Source organism: Malus domestica, chromosome 03, assembly GCF_042453785.1.
Source record: "Malus domestica chromosome 03, GDT2T_hap1".
In the NCBI taxonomy this organism is placed as follows: domain Eukaryota; kingdom Viridiplantae; phylum Streptophyta; class Magnoliopsida; order Rosales; family Rosaceae; genus Malus; species Malus domestica.
In genome coordinates, this window is record NC_091663.1 from 16005421 (window position 1) to 16029892 (window position 24472).

The following is a 24472-nucleotide window of genomic DNA, read 5'->3' on the forward strand; positions in this document are numbered from 1 at the left end:
AATTTTCTGGAGGCCGGATGGTGCATTGGACTTCCGGGTCATGGTGCCATGTGCTTGCACTTATTGCCTACCAATTGTTACTGCGTTTATTATGGTTCGAGTCTCCTAAGTTGCTAAGTTCCAAACGAATTGGGCTAAAAGAGATTCATCTAACATTGTAACTTTGAACTTTTTTAGACTTGCATTCATGCGAAATTTTCAAAGTTTAGGCTTTGTTTTTGAACGAGTAGGGTACTCATTGCATCATCAGAAAATAAAGAAAGAACAGTGTAGATGTTCTTTATTCATGATCAAAGTAAAATTGATTGACAATGGGGGTGATTGAATCTGAAAATGATTGCTTACATATCTTTGGGATGGAGAATCAAATCATTAGTGTTGTTTTAAGGAAAAGATGATATGATGTAAAAAATTACACCAAGGATCACTTTTGACAATAAGCCTATGGTGGGGCATTGGGAGATGAGTTCTCCACAGACTTGTCTTCAGGCAGACAACAATGTTGCTATTGAATCTGGAGCAGACCCCTACATACCTTAGGGAGGGAATCAAATTACGTGTAGTGCATCTATGGATAGTATTTCCTCAACTTGGTGATGTTCCACTTCTTAGTGATTGGGGTTCCATCCATGTGCTCCAAGTGGTAGGTTCTGTTGCCTCGTACTCTTGCGACCTTGTATGGACCTTCCCAGTTTGCCCCAAGTTTACCTTCTCTTAAGACTTTAGTGTTTTCGAAGAACTTTCTTAGGACTAAGTCTCTTTCTTGCAGACTCATGGGCTTGATGCCTTCGTTGTAATATAATCTGATTTGTTGCTGGTAAGTTGCTAGTCAAACTCGAGTGCAGAGATTTGTCTTTAGGATCTTCACATTCTCTAAGGTTATCCATTTTTCAGTATACAAATTTGGCATAGTTGTGACATGAACTGGGATAACAGCCTCGGTTTCATAAGCCATAAAGAATAATGTTTCCCTGGTGGCTTTCTAGACTGTCATACAATAGTCCACAGAACTCCGATAGCTCTCTTGGCCATTTACTTTTCTTTTCATCGAGTCTACTCTTCAAGCATTACAAGATGGTTTTGTTTGAAGCTTCTGTTTGTCTGTTTCCTTGTGGATATCTGAGCGTGGAAGTAAGGTTGCGAATTGGTATCTGTGACTTTGGAACTAGTAAACTATAGTCCGTTGTCTATCAATATAGTATAGGGAATTCCAAATCGTCAAATAATGTTTTTCCAATAAAAGAATTTCACACTTGTGGCAATGATTTTTGTTAGAGGCTTCGCTTATATCCACTTAGAGAAGTAGTATGTTGCCACTATCAAGTATTGCCTATTCCCTGTGGCTTTCCTAAGGGGTCAAACCAAGTTGATGCCCTATTACATGAAGGGCCATGAACGTATTAGAGTATTAAGTTATTATGCGTGTTGATGGCTCATAAGAGCGTACCTTTGGCAGTTGTCACAGCTTTGGGCACAGCTGATTTCATCTTGTCGCATGGTAAGCCAATAGTAGCCTAATATTATCACTTTCTGGGCTAACGATCTTCCTCCAACGTGATTTTTGTAAAACACGAAGTGGATATCGCTTAGAATTTGCAAGTCAACTTCTGGCACGACACATAAGCTATAAGGTCCGGAATATGAGCAACGGTAGAGTTTTCTGCGGATTACCATGTACCTTGATGCCTTCTGAATTAGTTTCTTAGCCGGGTTGCAATCCTCTAACAATTTGTCGTCCTATATGTAGTCAATGATTTCATCCATCCAATTTTCTTGAGCATCGATGACAACGACTACCTTAGGTTCCACTTCGTGAACGCTAAGGATTTCTAGGTCTTCGAAGGGAATTGTTTGCTAAAGGGAGTAATCCACATTTGGGCTGATTTAGCAAGTGCGTATGTTTGAATGTTCTCTCATTTTGGTATTTGTGTGATCTTATACTTTTCGAACTTCTCGATGAATGTCTTAGCCTTGTTTAGGTAGAGTCTCATGATATGGTGATAAGCAGCATAGTCTCATGTGACCTGATTAACTATAAGCATCGACTCACAATGAATTACCAAATCTTTTACCTTGAGTTCCTTCGTGACTCTGAGTCCATCTATGAGGGCCTTGTAGTCCGTTTCGTTGTTGCTTACTTTAAATCCTAGTTTCAGAGCTTGTTTGATTATAAACCCATCCGGTGTTTGCAGCACTATTCCCACGATGGCTCCATGGATGTTAGACGACTCGTCCACATAAAGCTTCCAAAGGCAAGGGTTTTTTGGGCGGCTTTGGGAACTTGTTTCCTCCTTGGTGCTTTACGCTGCAAGAGTGAATTTTGCCATGAAGTCCACTAAGTCTTGGGCTTTAATCGATGTCATGTGATGGTAGATTATTTTATGTTGCCCTAGTTCAATATCCCACTTTGTGACTCTGGATGAAGCATCAGGGCTGTGTAGGATAGACCTCAGCGGGTATTCCATCTTATAGACTGCTTTGAATGACTGGAAATATGGACGAAGCATTGTAGTTGCCGTTACTAACGCTAAGATAAGTTTTTCCATTTTCTAATATCTTGTCTCTGGTTCAAGAAGAGTTTTTTATATGTAATTGTTTGGGCCCAAAATAATAGTTTGGGCCGAGTATAGAATCATTCTCGGCCCGGAAGGCCTTGCGACAAGAGTGCCGTGGATCGTTCAGTACGTGGGCCTCCAAACCTAGGTCGGCTAGGCATAACGCAAGAAGTCGAAGTCCTAGTGCAATGAGGAGTCTCGGCAAGACTAATAACCCGGAAGCGAATCCGGCTCGGTTAGGGACTAGGTTCACAATCCTAGTGAAAATAGGATTGGTCGAGTTGGTGCTGATCAGGAGAAGAAGACCTAGTCCGAATAGGGTTTTAACTCAACCTTGAGGGGAGCCGTTGCTAGAAATAGAAGAGGCTGTGCATCATTCAAGCCCCCTGCAAATCAATACAAAACTGCCCTGCGCAAACTCTCAACAACTTGAGATTTTTTTCTTTCTTTTTCGCTGACACATCTTCCGTTGGCATCAACAGCACTGTGGAAGCAACCGGTGATATCTTAAGTCGGCATAGATAGCTCTGTCACCGTAGAATCAGTCGATCTCGCAGTATCTTTCGTTGGCATCAACAGCACTGCGGCGAGAACGGTTGATTACCTATCCAAGTCTCGGTCGAGGAGGATTTCCGGATCCTTATTGACTGAGGTCATCTCATTAGCCTTATCGGCGAAGTGAGGTGTTACGGTATATCGAGCTCGGCGCTTTGCTCGCCGAGTTATTTTATGATTGGATATTCCCAAGTGGGATTTAGAGTTCGGCATTCGGACGGCCGAACCACGTTCACCATTAAAACTTATATTTGCTTTGAGTATTTGTGCCTTTACACTCTGGTGTCGATTCGGCGTGAGTTTACTCTGACGACGATGACTCATGAACTTCGTAAGAATAGTAACCTTGTCTTCAGGTTCGAGAGCCCAAGAGGCCAAGACGTGTTCCTTTCTCGGCCGCAATCGCAAGACGCAGAAGTCAGCCGCGCACCCAACGCAACATCAACAAATTTACTCATCGGCCGAGCTCGGCCGACGAGTTGGCACGCCCCGCATTCACCGAATGACGTAGTTAGCTTATAGATTACTCGGCCTGCGCGCCACGTAGGCTTCGTAGTTTCTAGGGTCAACATTTTGGCACGCCCGGTGGGACACAGTGCTAAACTACGAAGTTCATGCCAATTGAAACACAATCGGTAAAAAAGAAAACAGCTATGGGAAAGTCGACAGCCGATCTACCAAATCAGAACATAGGGCACCATGTGCCACAAGCGCAAAATCCCATCAGCGCCGTGACACCTGAGTCCACGAGCGTAACTCGCCGAGAAAGGGAAGTTAATCTCGACAGTCAGGTTCGCAGTCTTGAAATTCCCGACAGGAACACTTGCGTTCTCAATGAAGGAATAATAGAAGATTGTGATGAAGATGGTGGCGAAGGATTCGATCCACCCACAAGGTCGTTTCTTCGGAAACGGCTTGACAAGCAATCTCGGACGGTTGAACAGACATTGAGTCGAGGAATCGATAAGCTCCATGACGTGATATGCAACTCCAGTGAAGCACAAACCAAATTACTTGAAATACTGGTTAGTAAGGTCAGCGATGGTAGAACTTTCGATCTTGCCCAGCATTTGCCGCCTAGGAATAATCTGTTATCAAGCGCACCGGCCGAGTCAATTCCTGCTCGGCTCAGGCCACTTCAATTGGAAAGAGGAGGAGGGTCGAATAGTAGGTCAGATGGATCCGACCAGAGAGTGGAAGTAACACCCGTCGATATGACCGAAGTTCAACGGATGATCGATTCGGCCATGAAGAAAGGGCCGAAGTTCCCTAAGTTCATACACCCGTATCCAGCTTACGTAGAACAGGTCGAATACCCTAGAGGTTTCAAGATCCCGGATTTTAGCCTTTTTGCCGGAGAATCATCCTTATCCTCGCTAGAACATGTAGCTCGTTTCACCGCACAATGCGGAGACGTTAATAGTGACTTTCACAAGCTACGACTTTTCAATTTTTCGTTGACCGGCTCAGCGTTCACTTGGTATATTAACCTCCCACTGAACTCCGTCCAGAGTTGGGAGGAGTTGGTCGAGAAATTTCATGAGCAGTTTTATCGGCCGGGAATGGAAATGTCAGTGTCCTCACTAGCAAGGATGGCTCAGGCATCCGACGAGTCACCAATGGATTATCTTACTAGATTCAAATCAGCCAGGAATTGGTGCCGAGTACCTCTCCCCGAAGTTGAATTCGTCAGACTTGCTCTGAACGGTCTTGACGTCGAGTACAAAAAGAAGTTCTTGGGGGCAAACTTTCGGGATATGTACGAGTTAGCCCAACATGTCGAGCAGTATGATTATTTGCTCCGCGAGGAAAAGATTTCGAAAGCTCCATCTCGGGGAACGATTTACAAGAATCCTGTTGTCAATTATGCATCAACCGAGGATGAATGCGTTAGTGTGGATGCAGCTGAGATAGTGATAGATAAGCCATACGTTTGCAAGGCACTGACCCAAGTTGACTCTAAGGAAGTCAAAATTCGCTCGGCTACTGAAGGAGCACTGAAACCGTCGAAAGTGTATACTTTTGATATTACAAAGGCCGATGTAATTTTTGATCAATTGTTATCAGCAAGGATCATCAAACTTCGGCCTCGGCACAACATTCCCAAGGCTGAAGAGCTTAAAGGAAAGATATATTGCAAATACCACAATTCAAGCAAACACACGACAAATAATTGCGTCGTGTTTCGAGACAACGTCCAAAGCTGGATTGATAATGGCAAACTGAAATTTCCATAGAAGAAGATGAGTGTTGATACTGACCCGTTCCCCACGGTAACAGTAAATATGGTCGATGCGTGCCTACCTAAAGACAAAGGGAAAGGGAAGGCCGAAGATGTTGCGACGCAACGCTTTCGGAATCAGAATTCTCGGCCACGTTTCATGGCCGATTTTCGTTCAAATAAACCACCTACAGCTTTCACGGGACCCGTTATTGTCAAACCTATGATGGATTATACCACCGATGAAGACAGTGGGACAGCGGTTTTGTGCAGTAAATGTAGAGCAAAGGTCGGCAGTGAGCCAGAGGAGAAGCCCTTTTCGCTTATAACGGAATGACCTACGGCCGCAACCCAGCAAAAGGTTGCCAACGTAGGCCAATATCAAGGGGTTTTTGATAGGCTTGGTCCTAAAGTGAGGATGGAAGAGGCACCCTCAGTCAGGCGGCGCCTTGATTTTGATACTTCATTTTATGAAGAGGACTACTATAAACGTAATTCTAGCAGTTCAGAATCATCGCGGAGCCAAAAAACTTTCAAACCTCCCAAACCTAGCGATTAACGTTGGTATACATATCATTCTTCGAAAGGCGTCTACACCGCACTGTCCAAATCCCAGAAACGCCGGCACCAAAGGATAGATTGCATGGCTCGCCGACAAGCGGCCCAAGGAACTTCGGTCCCTCAATGGCGGCCGAATGACACAATTGTTACTGATGATGAACAACCACCTCCAGCTATTATGACAGAGTTGGTTCAAGGGAAACAGCTGGTCAACCGAGATGTCGAAACCATGTTCGAAGAGGCTGATAAACGGATCAAACTTCTTCTTCGGCCAGGGGAGATGAAGGCACGCCTCGAGCATTTCAGGCAAGAGGCCGAAAGCAAATTAGCCCTGCCGGCCATACACGAACCTTTGATCAAAATTCGACGAAATTTTCACCCACCATTCCTCGGGGAGGCTTTGGAATACATGCGAGAATTCCACAAAAAACATTCGGCCAATGATCTGTATGGTTTGCCGAAGGCATGTCAGGATACAATTGATCTAGTCCTGACTTGTCCTGATGCCGAGCGAATCATTCAGAAGACCTCAGACCCAAGATTAAAAGCAAGGTTCCAGCACATACGAGAAGCTCGTGTCCTTGGATTTGAAGTCGACCCATACACTGATATCGATGCAGCCGACCTTCCTTTCTCAATGGAGGACCTTCAATATTTACGATATCACTTCGAAGTATTTTCGGCTGTTTCTCTCTTCGGCCTTACGACCGATGAAATAGCACGTGTTGGGCGATTGGATGCTTATCTCGACACCAGGGATGCCCGGATACACTACCAGGAGCAAGCTCGGATCTTGACCCCAAGCACATTGTCGACCTCAACCTCATTTGAGGCAATCACGCAGAACCAATAAGCTGTCGAAGCAGCACCGCAGGATCAAACCATTGAAGAATGAGCAGAAGAGTCTCTTTGTCCAACTCTGACAACAACGGAAGCCGTAGTCGCCGACCAAACGAGAGATGAGGCTAGCGAGGAGGATCCTAACCCGATGGGCCCATCAGTTTTGGATAACATGGAAATCAGTATGGTCCATGTGTTACCCGCTGCTTTTCAATCCAGCACAGCTCAGCCGAATTTCCTCGATGGTGATGTAGTCGCCGAGGAAGCCAGCCATGTTGATTTTGTATCTGTTGCTGAAGTTGACTCTACAACAAAAGATGACAATATCAAAGCAGCTTTGGCCGAATTGTTTCCTCGCTTACCATCGGCCAACCTCCATCATTTAAAGCCATTGTATGTGACGGCCCATATCGAGGGATATCCAGTTTCTAAAGTTTTTATCGACTGTGGAGCTACCGTCAATATCATGCCTATGAACATCATGAAGGCCTTACGTCGCTCTAATGACGAACTTATTCCATCAGGGATCACAATGAGTAGTTTCGTCGGCGACAAATCCCAAACCAAAGGTGTACTTCCGTTAACAGTGAATATTGCCGGTCGTACTCACATGACCGCCTTTTTCGTGGTTGATTCCAAGACCGAGTATAATGCACTACTCGATAGAGACTGGATTCACCAAACCAGTTGTATTCCTTCCTCATTGTATCAAGTGCTCGTTTTTTGGGACGGCAAATCGGTCACTGTTCACCCGGCCGATAGCCAACCCTTCGAAACTAACATGATCCAAGCACGGTATTATGATGACCACGTCGGCTACATTACTTTGCAAGGCTTCAATGATGAAGAACGGCCGACTCGAATTTCTGTTCAGAAAGCTATCGAGGTTGGCGCCGAGACTGTCCACCAGGATTCGACGAGACTCGGATTAGCCAACTTTCTCCCCGAAGCCGATGTTTGACACCGATCAGGAGGAACGTAGGGCCGCGGTTTCATCTACTATAGAACGACTGTTGGCCCATTGGTATACTATATCTCAACAACCAAATTCAGGCGTTAACCTCGTCGAGTTCCTTGCCGAAGGAAATAATGGTCCTGTCTTATCTCTTGACAAAGTTCGAGCCGCCCCGGCAGAGCTCGAAGATCATCGGCCCCAAGTTAAGGATCCCCTGGAAGAGATTAATGTTGGGACGGCCGACGACCCACAACCTTTGTTTATTAGTGTTTTACTTCCCCAACAAATGAAGGACGAACTTCGTGCCTTGCTTACGGAGTTCAAAGATTGTTTTGCTTGGAGCTACCATGAAATGCCCGGCTTAGATCGTACTCTTGTCGAGCATGAATTACGTATTAAGCCCGGATGTAAACCTTTCCGGCAGCCATCTCGTCGATTCTCGACCAAAGTGCAACTCGGCATCAAGGACGAACTGGTTCGACTTTTGAAAGTCGGGTTCATTAGGACAGCTCGATATGTGGAATGGTTGGCGAATATCGTTCCTGTCTTAAAAAAGAATGGTGCACTGCGCATCTGCATCGATTTCAGAAATCTGAATCTGGCAACTCCCAAAGATGAGTATACAATGCCGATTTCAGATCTGTTAATCGATGCTGCGATGAATCATGCGATCTTATCCTTTATGGATGGACATGCCGGGTACAACCAAATTTTCATTACCGAAGCCGATGTGCACAAAACCGCTTTCCGCTGCCCGGGGGCACTCGGCACTTACGAATGGGTTGTTATGCCATTCGGCCTCAAAAATACCGGCGCCACATACCAACGGGCAATGAACACCATATTCCATGATTTAATTGGAACCATCGTCGAAGTCTATATCGACGATGTTGTAATTAAATCCAAGCAACGGCGGACTCATGTGGATGATCTCCGGCAGGCTTTCCTTCGTATGCGCCAACACAATCTCAAAATGAATCCTGCCAAATGTGCATTAGGTGTGTCGGCCGGTAATTTTCTCGGTTTCCTGGTACATCACCGTGGGATTGAAGTGGACGAAAATAAAGCACGTGCAATCATCAGTGCTCCACCCCCGACTACGAAGAAACAGCTGCAGTCCTTACTCGGCAAGATAAATTTTCTCCGTCGATTTATAGCTAACTCGGCAGGGAAAATGAAAGTGTTTTCAACGCTTTTGAAACTTAAGGACTCAGATACATTTGCGTGGACGGACGAGCATCAGGCGGCGTTTACACAAATCAAAGTCTCCCTCACGACACCACCTGTCCTTGTTCCACCTCGGCGCGGTAAACCTCTCAAACTATATATCTCGGCAGCTGAAGAGTCCATCGGCTGCCTCCTTGCCCAAGATAACGATGCCGGGCGAGAGCAGGCTATTTTCTACCTCAGTCGAAATCTTAATCAACCGGAGATCAAATATTCCACCATTGAGAAGCTCTGTCTTGCCGTGTTCTTCGCTGCCTCCAAGCTCCGGCATTACATGCTTCCGTCGGTTACACAAGTCATTGCCCAGACCGACGTTATCCGGTACATGCTTACCCGGCCAATCGTAAACATTGCCCAGACCGACGTTATCCGGTACATGCTTACTCGGCCAATCGTAAAAGGGAGAATTGGGAAGTGGACGATGGCGTTGTCCGAGCTTAGCTTGCAATATGTGCCCCATAAAGCTGTCAAAGGCCATGCATTGGTCGATTTCCTTGCTCACCACCCCACCCCCTATGGTTTTGAGGACACCGATGTCGAAATCGGCATGGTTGAAACACGCGACAACTATTGGACGATGTATTTTGACGGTTTCAGTACTTCATCCTCGGCCGGCGTTGGAGTTGTCATTCAATCTCCTAATCACGATCGTTGGTATTTTTCGCTTAAGTTGGATTTTGACTGTACCAATAATCAGGCCGAATATGAAGCCCTTATCATCGGCCTTGGCCTCCTTCATGACTTGCGGGCCACTCGTGCCCTCGTCCTCAGCGACTCTGAGCTTGTGATTAACCAACTTAATGGGTCTTTCCGCTGCATGAGTTGTACCCTGGCACCCTACCACATGGTTGCCAACTATTTGGCCGAGTCCTTCGACGGTATTACGTTCGAACATATTTCCCGGATCCATAATACCGACGCGGACGAGTTGGCTCAAATTGCCTCTGGTGCACAACTCCTGGGGGGCAAGCTAGGCCGAGAAATACCGGTGTTACGACAACTATACCCGGCCTTGGTTAACCAGCAAATCATCCGGCGCGACGATGTAATACGCACCCGAGTCATGTCTTTACCTTCATTGCTAGACCGACAAGACACTGTAGAGGTTTGTACCGTCGAGGCAACACCAGATGATTGGAGAAAACCCATTATGCAATACCTTGACAATCCCAATGGAAAACATAGTCGCAAGACACGAGTTCACGCCACGAACTATGTTACGTACCAAAACGAGTTATACCGAAAAGGGGAGGATGGATTGCTACTGCTATGCCTCGGCCCCCAAGAGGGTGCTCGGGCGATCACAGAAGTCCATGAAGGGGTTTGCGGAGCTCATCAATCTGGACAAAAAATGAGATGGCTACTTCGACGACACGGTTATTTTTGGCCAAGAATACTAAAGGATTGTATTGAGTTTGCACGAGGATGCGTACAGTGCCAAATCCACAGGCCGATACAAAGGGTCCCGACCGAATCGTTGCATTCGGTCATTAAACCATGGCCGTTTAGAGGATGGGCCATGGACGTAATCGGCAAAATCACGCCATCCTCTGGAGCTGCCAAGCACGCATGGATAATAGTCGCAACCGATTACTTTACTAAGTGGGTCGAAGCAAAATCATATGTCGAGCTAACGTTTAAAGAAGTTTGCGACTTCGTGGAGGAACACATTGTGACCAGATTTGGCGTACCAGAAACGAACATAACTGACAATGGAACAATCTTCACAGCCGAGAGGTTTAAAGAGTATACGGCAAATTTGAAAATCCGGCTCGAACAGTCTACACCGTATTATCCCCAAGCGAATGGGCAGGCCGAGGCAAGTAATAAAGTGTTGATCGGCATCCTCGAAAAGATAATAAAAGAAAGGCCTGGCATGTGGCATTTGAAGTTGAACGAGGCATTATGGGCATATCGAACATCGCCCCGATCGGCGACTGCGACAACCCCGTACGCATTAACCTACGGGCACGATGCAATGTTACCAGTCGAGTTAAGCATAAATTCGTTGCGATTAATTGAACAAAGTAGTTTGTTTAGCGCCGAATATAATCAGTCCATGAGACAGGAATTAGAAGATTTAGAAGAAGCGCGACTTGACGCTTATAACTTACTGGTGGCACAAAAACGGATTGCCGAGCGAGCCTATAATCAAAAGGTGCGTCAGAAAGCATTTGAAAAGGGTGAATTGGTTTGGCAAACGGTGTTACCTGTAGGACTAAAAGACCTTAGAAATCGGCAAATGGTTGCCCAATTGGGAGGGCCCGTTAGTTGTGCATAAAGTATACGGTAAAGGAGCATATCATCTTAAAGACCGGACCGGTGTAGTTCACAGATTACCAATCAATGGGAAGTTTTTGAAGAAATACTATCCGGTCACATGGGAAATGCGGGAATAGAAAACCAGTTCATTCAGATTGATACGCATGTACAAAATGAGTAAGTCGATCGGTTTACATTCAAATACATTTAAGGTGAAGAAGGTAGAAGAGTGCCGAGCAGGGCCTTCAGCTCCAACCACCGCACCTCGCCCATGATGACCTCGGCTTGCCGATTCTTCTTGTCCAGCTTCAACCGCTCGACCCGTTTTGTGTTCGCCGCATACTCGGTCAAACAAACCTTGCCGCCCGACTCGAAGTCCTTGGCAAGCTCGGAAGCGATGGCCGATCGGCGTTTCGCCAATTCGGCTATTTGACGGTCAAAGTCGGCCAAGGCTTCTCCTTTAGCCTTTAGGGCGTCAATCTTCGGACGGAGAGTATCTTGAACGGCCATGGCAGCCTGCAGGTCTTGTTCGGCCCTTTGAGCACTTTCAAAAATACTGAAAGTCTCTCGAACCCACTCCAAGGCGGTTGACGCCCGAACGATAGCCTCGCCGCTCAGCTGACCGTCGGCTCCAAGGTCATTCAGACACGCACCCAGCACATCAAGACCCTTGCGCTCAAGGATTTGCGACGCCGAAAGCGACAAGACTTCTTGCAGCCGAGTCAGAACAGTTGAATCAACAGTATCGGTTGTGGCGGCCGAAGGACCAGACCCCCCGGTGGTGCTGGACAAAAGAGCTTTGAATTCGACCTCCCACGAAGCCTGCACACACAAATCAGGTTAAGCTCAAAAGAAGTCATAAAAAAGATAACAAGAAGGTTTCGTTTCTTTTAACCTGCCGAGAGGAGACCTCAACCATGTCTCCAGGATCGTTGCTCGAACATAAAGAACTCAATGGCCGAGCCCAGTGTCTTAGACTGCTTCTCAGTTCACGCGGCCGATGGAGGTTATCTACGTTCGATGGCCACTGAGGTGGCTAAGTAATATAGATAACGCCCTTCGGCGCATAGAAGTTTCGATGAAAAGAGGACGCAGGCACCTGACAGTATTTTTCTGGTTTAGAGTTTTATGGCAGGAAAATAATCAAGGAAAGGCGATAGAAGGCACTTACGAAGGCCAAAGTAACTTCCTGCGAAGGAATGTTAAGGTCCTGGTCTTGAGGATGAATGGGCGTTTCCGCCGTTGCCTCTGGTTCCTCGGCCAATCGTTTGCCACGGTCGACCGTGGAAGGGCCGACTGGGACAGCCGCTTCGGACGCAGGATGGACATCCTGGTCCTGTAGAGGAGCCGGTGTTTCGATCGCCGCTACTGGTTCCTCGGCCAGTTGTTAGCCACGGTCGACCGTGGAAGGGCCGACTGAAATAGCCACCTTAGACCCAGGAAGAGGTTGACGGCGGGGATGAGGGCGACTAGCCACTGGAACTTCGTCGCTCCCTTCGCTCTCTTCCAAAACGACGATCGAAGGCTTTGGAGGTACGGGAGAAGTCTTCTCGGTCGTAGAGACTGCCTTTTCTAGGGCAGGCGTATCCCCGACCGATGGAGCTACGACTGGTGCACCGACCTCAGAAATAGGCCGTGCTTGGACTGTTTTTACGGTGGGAGTTGGCTGTTTCTCGACCTGGCCGACGGTAAGAGAAGGGGAAACACTAGGAGTCGTCGCCTCCGTAGTATGACTGGAAATGATGTGGATCTCCCGTGCTCCTTTCTTTGCCAACTTTTTGACCCGCTTGGCAGGCCGAGGGGGTTCGATGGTCGGCTCGGCCTCTTGACAAGGCTGTTTGCTCGGCAAGGCAGGCCCAGCGGTTTTAGCCTTCTTCGAGGCGACCGATTTTTTCTCAGCTGCAGCTGCAGCGACCACTTCCACCTTTTTCAAGGACCGGCTCCTTGAGGAAGCAAAAGCAGGTCAGCAAAGCAGATCAGTAGTTCAAAATTGAAAAAAAAAAGGCAGAAATAAACCATTACCTTGGGTTTGGGGGGCAGAAACCTTCTTAGGTCGACCACCGAAGAGTTTGGCGAGAACGGTTTCTACCGGGACACCAAAGAACTGTTGGGTATATTCTTCCCACCAGGCACCGAAGGTATCGGTGCAAAGAGTTTCTGGAGTGGCCGGTCGAAAGTGGAATTTCTGGCACCACTCTTAGAACTCATTTTTTGCGTCGCTACATTCCTTCTCGGAATAACCAGTTTCGCGTCCACGGTTCAGGAAAGGCCGAGATGAGAGAAGGGGGACCGGGCAACCTTGGAGGTAGCCAAGCTACCGAGCGAGGAAGTTTGGGTGATACACTTCCCAACTCGCTCGGCGGCCCTCACAGCCTAGAGGAAGGTCGCAGGCAAGCACAAAGGACCCTCAGGATTGACGAAGGTCGGCCTCTTCGTCCGCGCCCCATGTTGATGTAGGAAGTCTAATCGACGAAGGGTATTCTCGACGACGACAGATCAAGAATTCATCATCAGAAAGGTCGTCGAGAGCGAAAAAGTATCTGAACACTTCTTCAGCTTGGTGGGGGGATTGGCCGAAGAGCCAGTTGGGGGCCGAACGCTTCCTTGGGCGAAAAATCGGCCATCGTTGGCCGAAGAGGGGCAAAATAGACCTGCAACCAGAGTTGGAAGACCCAGAGGGGCCCATTCTGCTGCGGATCGACCTTGTCTAGAGTGACTTCGGCCAAGCAGCGTAGGAGATGTGCAAGAATGGCTGGGCTGAGTGCCAAAGTGTGACCACTGGCTAAAGCTTCGGCCATTGGCATATTCTTGACCAGACACTTGTTAGATTTGCTACAACAAATAAATTTGTTGTACCAATAGAAGAGGAAAGCTTCGTGCTCCCCTTCTCGCAGAGCCTCCTCTCCTCGACCGGCAAAATGGAGGTAGAGGGTGTTGTAGTTGAAGAAGTTCTTGTGAAGCTTGTGGACCTCTTCCTTCGAGGGTGTTTGGCCATCACCGCTCAGCGTCTCAAGGGCCTGCTTGTCGAAGAGCACCTTCAAATTGAGGTTCGACGGGTACCCAGGGAGGGCAGCGTCGACTGGGATTCTAGTTGGGGAAGTCCCCAAGATGGCAGTGAGGTCGAGGATGGTGGGGCCAATGGGGCCAAGAAGGAGAACCATGGTGTTAGTGGCCGAACACCAGAAACATGAGGCCGCCAGGAGAAGCTCCTTGTCCAGGATGATATCCATGGACGAGAGGCGAATGGCATCATAAATACCTAGGGCTTTCCATTGCTCGCCGAAAAGCCTTTCCATTCGTACAACCCAGGCTGCCCAGGCTGTAGTGGTCGAGGGCCAGGAGCCTTGAGGCCTTGCCACCTCCTACTTCGATCATTCAAATCCTTGCAGCAAGGATCACAGGCAGTGCTTCTGGAGGAGCCCGGTGATGGTTGGTGGCACCGCCGCCTTAAAGAGATGACCCAAGATTTGGTGAGAGGTACTCATGTCACTCTCAAATCGGATGGTCTTGATTGAACTCCGATCGATGATTTTCTGGCATTGGTCACACTCCTTAGAAAGCTTGGAGATAAAGGAGGCCATGGTGAATGGTTTTGACAAGAAAAGAATTTTCTGGGTTTAAAGATTGAGGAACGAAGACTTGGGAAAAAAGAACTGCGCTGGAGAACAAAGGCAAGAAATTTCAGGGAGATTTTGAAAGCGTAAAGTATGAATGAGGGATTTCAGTATTTATAGGATTTTGGAAGGAAGGGCAATCGTTCGAAATTCAAAATAAAGGGCAAAATCGACCAAAGGAATCACTGATCATGATGAACATTCAGGAAATGCAGTTGAGAAGACCGAGAGTCTCAGGTTTTGGGGGCGCACGATTGCGTGTGATGGTGAGTTTAATGGCGAAAGATGTTTCGACGTCTGCATGATGACAAACGGCTTGCGGAATGAGGTAGAGTGGCTATGTTCAGCCATAAGGTCATGATGGCATGACGGTTCAGGTAGCCGCACGCCTTAGACGTCATTATTAGGAATTGGCCGTGTTAGAAGACGCCACGTGGCGAGTTGGTTAGCAGGATCAAGATCGTGCAATCGTGCTCAATAAATGCGCCTTGGAAATAGAGCACTAGGGTTCTGAGGATTACATTCGCTTCTTCAAGGCCGAAACTCAGCCAACGAATTCAGGCCGAGGACCTCAGAAGCGAGGGGGCAATGTTTGGGCACAAAATAATAGTTTGGGCTGAGTATAGAATCATTCTCGGCCCGGAAGGCCTTGCGACAAGAGTGTTGTGGATCGTTCAGTACGTGGGCATCCAAACCTAGGTCGGCTAGGCATAACACAAGAAGTCGAAGTCCTAGTGCAATGAGGAGTTTCAGCAGGACTAATAACCCAGAAGCGAATCCGACTCGGCTAGGGAGTAGGTTCACAATCCTAGTGAAAATAGGATTGGTCGAGTTAGTGATGATCAGGAGAAGAAGACCTAGTCTGAATAGGGTTTTAACTCAACCTTGGGGGGAGCCGTTGCTATAAATAGAAGAGGCTGTGCATCATTCAAGCCCCCTGCAAATCAATACAAAACTGCCCTGCGCAAACTCTCAACAACTTGAGATTTTTTCTTTCTTTTTCGCTGACACATCTTCCGTTGGCATCAACAGCACTGTGGAAGCAACCGGTGATATCTTAAGTCGGCATAGATAGCTCTGTCACCGTAGAATCAGTCGATCTAGCAGTATCTTCCGTTGGCATCAACAGCACTGCGGCGAGAACGGTTGATTACCTACCCAAGTCTCGGTCGAGGAGGATTTCCGGATCCTTATTGACTGAGGTCATCTTATTAGCCTTCTTGGCAAAGTGAGGTGTTACGGTATATCGAGCTCGGCGCTTTGCTCGCCGAGTTATTTTATGATTGGATATTCCCAAGTGGGATTTAAAGTTCGGCATTCGGACAGCCGAACCACGTTCACCATTAAAACTTATATTTGCTTTGAGTATTTGTGCCCTTACACTCTGGTGTCGATTCGACGTGAGTTTACTCTGACGAATAACATCACTGTGATTGAATCCGACGACGACGACTCGTGAACTTTGTAAGAATAGTAACCTTGTCTTCAGGTTCGAGAGCCCAAGAGGCCAAGACGTGTTCCTTTCTCGGCTGCAATCGCAAGACGCAGAAGTCAGCCGCGCACCCAACGCAACATCAACAAATTTACTCCTCGGCCGAGCTCGGCCGACAAGTTGGCACGCCCCGCATTCACCGAATGACGTAGTTAGCTTATAGATTACTCGGCCTGCGCGCCACGTAGGCTTGGTAGTTTCTAGGGTCAACAGTAATATACTGGCTTTTGTTCCCTCGAGTCTTCTTGGGTGAGGGTTGCACTTATCGCACAGTCTAATATAGCCAAGTACAAGTATAGGTCTTCTCTATCACTATCAACAGGTTTGGACAACAACGAAGGTTTGGACAACAACGAAGGTTTGGAGAGGTACTCGTTGAGTTTTGTGAAAGGAATCTTGGAGGTCTGGTGAGGTACTCATCCCTCTTCACCTTTCTTCTATTCTCTCTCCCCAGATCAACCTGCACCCACCCCAACCCAAACTACGCCACCTTTGTTACCTTTTTCACTGCCATCGCCCAAACCCTAAACCTCCAAATACAGACCCTCAATTTCACCTCGTCCAAATCCAAGCCCCTCATCTTCATCACCTATATCCGCACTAACCATATGTCTCTCGTCCCCGACGAGAAGATCGATGGCCTTGACGGTGCTGCTAAGTTCACCACCAACGAGGAGATTGGCGGCCTTGCGAACTCAAAAACGTGAACAAGGAGATTGGCAGCTCGAGAACCAGCCACCAACTTCATCCTATTTTTTTTTTCTCACTCATGTCCTGGGTTAATGGCGACCAACAACACCACCACGCAGGTTGTGGGGATTTTGGGGGTGAACAAGTCAGCATCGGTGAACGAGCGGTTGTGAAAGCTGTGCACAAGAGGTAAATAGGGCTTGTGATGGTACAGACGAATGCGATAAAGGGGAGGGTGAAAGTAAGAAGGTGGGTCGGGAAGGTGAAGAGGGTGGAGGAGACGAATGAGGTGGATTAGGGAGGTGAAGAGCGAGGAGTGGAAGAGATCAAGAAGTCAAAGAGGGATGGGGAAAAGAACAAGTTTTTTTTTAATTTTTAAATTTTTTTAATATCCATGTGGGCCCATATTGACACATGACGCCCAATCATTGTTCACCTGATGCTCAGTCATTGTTCACATGGCTCCACGTTATCAGTTAACGGAAGTTCAAACAGAACATTTAACGGATGTATGAAAGTGTCCCAAAATTATGACTTTAGATAACAGACTGGAATGAAAAATATTTCATGTATGAAATGTTGAAAGTAAGAAAAAAATCAGGATAGTAAATTGAGATTTAGCTTAAAAAAAAAACATAAATGCGATAATAATCCGACCTTATGCGTATCAAATATGAATCGATAAGTTGAATCCGGTGATCCGAGCTACAATTTGAATCCGGTGATCCGAGCTACAATTCAAATAAAAAAATTCAATTCTCAATGGATCCCAATATGAATTGAGAGTAATTTGCTTTGAATTCAATCAATTTACAAGTCTAATAGAAACACACACTGCTAGGGACATTCAATAGTGGAGCCAGAAAATTTTTCTTGGGTGGGCTAACTAAAATTATTAGCATGTAATCTTATGAATATTTTTTTTTTTGCCTACATAAAATTATATAGTAATCTACATAAAAGTAAGAACATGAAGTACTGATCCAAACAAGTTTATTAATTACTTTCCAACTAATTTTTACACAAATAAAACATGCATACAAAAAAGCAATAGAAAGAGAACAAATATTATCACTTTTGTTGATAACAAGTACCCAAAAGAAAAAAAGGTTAGGGGATACCAATTCAAGTCGTGCCGTAGATATATGGAATGAAATTGAAATCTTTTGTTATTATTAGAATCGATATTGTTGTTGAGCCCTTTTTATTAGTTACAAATACAAGAACCATGAAACATGGACTATTCCCGTAATCTTTAACCATAATAGACAAATTCAAGGACTAAAAAAAAATTAACCTAACAATTGAATCAAGAAATAAGTTAAATGAAGACATGAAGAGCATACCTAGTGTTGAATTTCATTAGAAAATAATTTGATGGTGATTCATAGTTTTTCTTTTCTTAGGGTAGAGGGTTTAATTTTTTTGTTTTGAACGAATAGGGTAAAAAGCATGGGGAATTGGAGAAACCTAATTATGTATTAATTTACCATTTTTACTTTTAGCCTAAAAATAATAAAATAATATATAAGGTAATAAAAGTATTATTTATAAATTAAGAAACACATTAACTAATAATTTTGGCAGGATTTGGGTGGGCTATTATACATACAATAAGCAACAACAAACTTATATATAAACTATTATACCAGCAGTTTGTTAAAATCCTCCCTAGGCTACAGCCCACTGTAGCCGTGGGTGTAGCTCCGCCAGTGGGGACATTGAAAAGAATTCGAAACACTCGTAGGATCAAGTTTTTGTACGATTCCTTGTATTTTTTTATAGTTCAAATTATGATATTCATTTATAAAGGAATTTGTTTATCATTGTAACTAAATGTGCGGAATGCCCTTTTTCTTTTCAACTAGGATGAGATTTCCACCAAGATTTTTATAAAGGTCTATTATTTTGTAGGAGGTGGATTGTTTGCCCTCCCATATCTATATTCTTCCTATCCCCTTCTGTTTGTGTGATCACGGTTAACTCACGTCAACATTTTATATATTTTTATTATAAAAATAATAAAATAAAAAGTAATAGGAATATAAAATGTTGACGTGATTTAACTGTGACCACACAAAATAGAAGGGGATGGAACAGTGAAAAAAAGAGGGCAGACAATCCACCTCCTATTTTTCCCATGTCCTTGTTATTTTATCACACACCCCAATGTCTAGTTGGACTCACCGGTGACCAAGGTATAAAATATTTATGATATCGGAAATATCGGTAATTCAAAAACACGGAAATTTCGATGGAAATATCGGGATATTATCGATATCGATAAAAATTGAATAAAAACCACGGAAATTGTAAGAAAAACTTGTAAATTTTTATTGAAACTTTGCAGGATATTTATTTAGTCAAATATCTATTAGTTTATCACAAAAAATTGGAAGGAAATGCATTGCATGATAGATATAACTGATTTAAGTTGATTATATAATGAGCTAGCAAATATTGTGAGTGTAGAAAATATGTAGTAATTAATGAAAGAAATTTAAACACACCATAATCATTTATGTATAATGAATTAGTACAATATTTTACACTTTATACATTGCATGGTAAGATACATGAGTGACATAGCAAGGTCTAAAATATCAATGATATCGAAAATATCGGTAGTCCAAAAAAATATCGGTAATCCAAAAACACAGAAATTTCAAGGAAAATATAAGGATATTATGGATATTTTAGACTATGCCGGTGACAACGAAAATCGTCACCTTCCCCTTTCCTTACAATACAGAAAAATAAAATATAAAAAAAGGTACAAAATAATTAGTAAATCAGAATTCAAACAGCTCCATGAGACTTCGATCGCGATCGAAGTAGAGAGCTTGCAGAGCCCCAAACCCTAACTCTCGACGATCGGAACCATCGATGGCGATACTCTACGCCGTGGTGGCTCGAGGCACGGTGGTGTTGGCTGAGTTCAGCGCGGTTACAGGGAACACAGGGGCCGTGGCTCGGCGGATCTGCGAAAAGCTTCCGTCGGAGGCCGATGCTAGGGTTTGCTTCTCTCAAGATCGATACATCTTCCACATACTCAGAGCCGATGGCCTCACTTTCCTCTGTATGGCCAACGACACCTTCGGCAGTGCGTAACGTATTTCCTTCAATTGTATTCTTCAATTTCGCTATCGGAATTCCATTTCTGTGTGTGTGGGCTTTATGGGTTGTGAGTGTGTTGGTGAATTTCTGTTGATCCAGGGAGAATACCCTTTTCGTACTTGGAGGATATTCATATGAGGTTCATGAAAAATTATGGCAGAGTTGCCCCTTATGCTCCGGCTTATGCGATGAACGACGAATTTTCGAGGGTGTTGCATCAACAAATGGAGTTTTTCTCCAGTAATCCTAGCGCCGATACTCTCAACCGTGTGAGAGGCGAAGTTGGTGAGGTAATTTTGTTGTGCTTCTCTGGAAGTTTGGTCATTAGGTTATTTTAACTCTAGTTGTTTCGCAATTTGCCCGTTACATTGGTTCGGGAAAAATGAGCGTTTCAAGAGAACACATCTGTTATTTGAAAGCAAGTCAGTTGGTGTTGCAACCGAATAATTATCGAGACATTCACAGATAGTTTGCTGTCTCATTGCACAAAATATAATACCAAAGCATTTAATTTATAGCATTCAAAGTTAAACGAAACTCTGTTCATTGCTAGGTTGATGTTTCATTCTTCAATGCCATTCTAGTTTATGCTTATTTTGTTCTAACGGTCACTTTCTGGTATCTAGATACGAACTGTAATGGTGGACAACATAGAAAAGATATTGGATAGGGGTGACCGTATCGATCTTCTTGTTGACAAAACTGCAACTATGCAAGATGGTGCATTTCACTTCAAGAAGCAGTCTAAACGCCTTCGTCGAGCTCTGTGGATGAAAAATGCCAAGCTCCTGTAAGTTATTTTGATATGCGTATATGATATGATGGGGACTTGTAGACTTATATTTTGGAAAGAATTCACTGAAAACATAAAAGCCCATACACCCATAAGGAAAGAAGGAGGTAACAAAAAGATCATTTGAAAAGCTCTGAATTCAACACTAAGTAAAGAAAATCAAACATGAAATTTCTCTTTTCTGAATAATTTTTATAAGTATTTGATTGAGAAAGAAAACGCAGAAGTCAAAATTTTACAGGGGCAAAACAGCGGAAAGCTAATTGCAGGTATGCCAGTAATAGTGGTATCAATTTGCAATCACGAGCCCGAAATCAAAAACCTTGAAGAGCAAGATAACTCCTACAATAGTTGAAGCCACATTGTTGATAAATTAATGATCAAGAAAGCTTAACAAGTGCTAGGGTTTGAAAGTTAGGGAGCTCATCCTTGTCACCCAATTAGGTATGGACAACGGTTATGGCAGGCGGGTAACCACGGTTATTTACCCATAACCGTTTATGCTCATACCCGCATAACCGTTTACGTAATTGCCTAAACGGTTATACCCATACCCATAACTGCGTACCCATTTAACTGTAACCATTTAATTCCCATTTACCCTTTTTAACCCGTTTATCTTTTTTTTTTTTTTACCATTACCCCTTTTTCACCGTTCTACATGTTTTTTAATAACTTGAAAATTAAAAAAAAATTGTCATAATTTTTCTTTTTTTTTTTGACAATTAAACATCGTTATAGGTACATTAATCATACATTTTCGTATTTTAATTTTTTAAGTCCTTATACCATCCCAATAATTAAAATAATTATTTACGGACGATATTTTTAACTGTTACCAATGAAGGTAAATATAATATTTGCTAAGTGTTATTGGATTACAAAAATTGTTTAGAAGACATTTTTGTCAAAGCATTTTTGTCAATTTCACGGTTACCCACAAGGAATTTAAATTAATTTGGCGAATTCCTTGATGATGAGAATCATCATTCATGTAGTAGTGTTATTGAGAGAATGACCGATGAATTCCTTGCTAATTTATTGGGTGCTAAGTATTATTGGATCGAGAACATGGTTTGTGTTAGTTTTACATATATAAAATAAATGGATAAACGGTTATCCGTTTATAACCGCGGTTAATACCCATAACCGCCAATTTAAATTTCGTGGGTAAACGGTCATATCCATAACCGTTTATTTATCTAAACGGTTACCCATAACCATAACTGTTTAATTTAAATGGGCGGATAACCACGGTTACCCATAAGCAATAGGTATTTGCCCATCCCTACCCCCAATGCATATGAATTTAATTTCGAAGTTGACAATATCATGCTCCAAGTTTATTATAAATCTGTAGTTTGTTATGCCCACTGCCTTCTTGAAATGACGTTTTGATTTTTATAAACACGGGAATCATTAAGTTTTGCGCTACTACAAATGTTTTTTAATGCTGCTGGATTTTTTTTTTCAATGAGTAAGATATTGACTTTATTAACAAGATCTAATATTTTGATTTCATAATCAACTCCAAAATCCCTGGGTGATAAGCACTAACTGCTTTGCCTTGCTGAACTGTATAGCCTTTGTATTTCCCATGTTATAAAGATACAAAAAACTACATGATATTATATCATGTTTCCATGCTCTGTTAGATTGGTATCGCAATTCCCAGTTCAGTGCATTGAAGGTTGTCTAATCCTTACAGGGCCCTGTTGACATGCTTGATTGTCGTGCTTCTGTACATCATAATAGCTGCTTGTTGTGGAGGCATCACACTACCTTCATGCAGATCTTGACTAATTCGATTCTTGCTCAAATTTCTGCTGAGGTATGGAACAATTACTTTGAGATTATTCAAGTCAATGTATACGGAAAGGGATTCCAGTGCTTGATGGTTCAAATTTTTTGTGTGTATATGGAAGTGAAATATATTATACTTTGCATTGTACCAGTGAATTGCTGAGATTTTTTCGGGAAGTCTGTCAAGTTCTTGCAGTGCTTCATATCATCTTTGTATTTTTTTGAAACACTATGGTTAGTAAATTAGAGGTCGCACTTGGTGTGATGGCAAGTGCCTTCGTCCATGAACGGTAGATCTCGGGTTCGAGACTTGGGAGCAGCCTCTCCATAAATGGGGGTAAGGCTAGCCGACATTCACCTCTCCCAGACCCTGCGTAAAGCGGGAGCCTTGTGCACTGGGTACGACCTTTTACTATGGTTAGTAAATTATCATTGATTGTGAAAACTTAACTACTACTAGTTACGGTCTTTTTGACGATTTCTAGCTGTAGATGGTAGCAAAATGCATATACCACCACGAGGTTCCAATATCTGTCGATAAGCTTCCTCAATACGCATTATAATCCCTATCTATGTAGCATCTGATTCGTTAGTCGTGTAGGAGGTTGTTTGCATTGAGATGCCTAAATATTTGTTTGGTCATTGGTTTGGCACAAATTTTATTTACAAGGGATTAAATGACTGGTGGCTGTGCCATACAAACTTCTACCTACCTAGCTGAGGGCTGTTTGGTGTTTTCGGTTTTCATTTTTTGTTAATGCTTGCGCAATGCAGCACTTTGTTTATAAGCAGGCCCACGTATTCTTTTCTCCTTTGGTCGAAAGTGGCGAGTGATTTTCTAGTTAGCTTGATCACACTGGTACACTAAGTTTCATAATACAAATAAAAGAATGTTGAAAAATGTATTTCTTTTCTACTTTATGAAATGTGGTGTGCCGGTTTGTATTCTAGGTACATGAAAAAATGTCGCATTGGCAGCAGAGGCTATAGGCCTTCGTGATGGTCCTTACGAATTTATATGGTTTTTATCACAAATAATCCGTGATATTGTCTTAACTCATCATTTTGGTCCCTCAGTTTTAAAATTAAAAAATTTGGTCTCTAACATTCAATGTTATACGTCAATGTGGTCCTTCCATTAATAATTGGTTAATTTTTCGCACTGTTTTAAAAATCTCCGTCTAGTGCCATCTAGGCCCTATCTAGGTGTTAGGCGACTGATCACCATCTTGATTAATGCCCAGGCGTTAGAAAATTAGGAAAATGCGCTTAGACTTGCTAAGGCGTTCGTCTAGGTTGCAACTTATTCAAATAAAAAATAGATAAATTTCATTTTACATTTTTTTTTAATAAATTGTAAGATGCTTGCTGAGTACTTAAAGGGGTGGTATTGGTATGATTACCATACCAAAACCCATGCACCAATTACCATACCAAACTTTGGGTATAACAAAATCTATTACCATTACTGTGCCAAACTTTTTGTATACCGAATTTCGTTATGCCAAATAGTTCGGTTGGCATCGTATGATATTGGTAATTACCACTTTGTTTTGGGTCATTCTTTTGGGCCAAAATTTGATTTTGTTTTTTTTCAACCCAATTCAAGGCCCAAACGTGTTTTGACCATTATCTTTGGGTTTCTAAAACTTTTTTATTTAATTATGAGAAATTTATAGAGATTCATTTAAGAAACAAGAAGTAAATAGATGGAAGAATTGCTGAAAGAACCCAACATCCCTAAAAAAAATATTACAAAGATTTCTAAATTCCATCTCTACATTCTT

The 24472-nt window shown here is 43.8% G+C and overlaps 1 protein-coding gene across 1 annotated transcript; it reads left to right on the plus strand.

Annotated features, from left to right (window-relative positions):
• Positions 1–19743: 19743 nt before the first annotated feature.
• Positions 19744–22912, plus strand: LOC139194451 (vesicle-associated membrane protein 714-like). Its single transcript, XM_070819053.1, has 4 exons — positions 19744–20075; positions 20189–20379; positions 20716–20879; positions 22591–22912. The coding sequence occupies exons 1-4, from the start codon at positions 19859–19861 to the stop codon at positions 22679–22681; spliced, it is 663 nt and encodes a 220-aa protein (XP_070675154.1). The 5' UTR covers positions 19744–19858; the 3' UTR covers positions 22682–22912.
• Positions 22913–24472: the final 1560 nt, after the last annotated feature.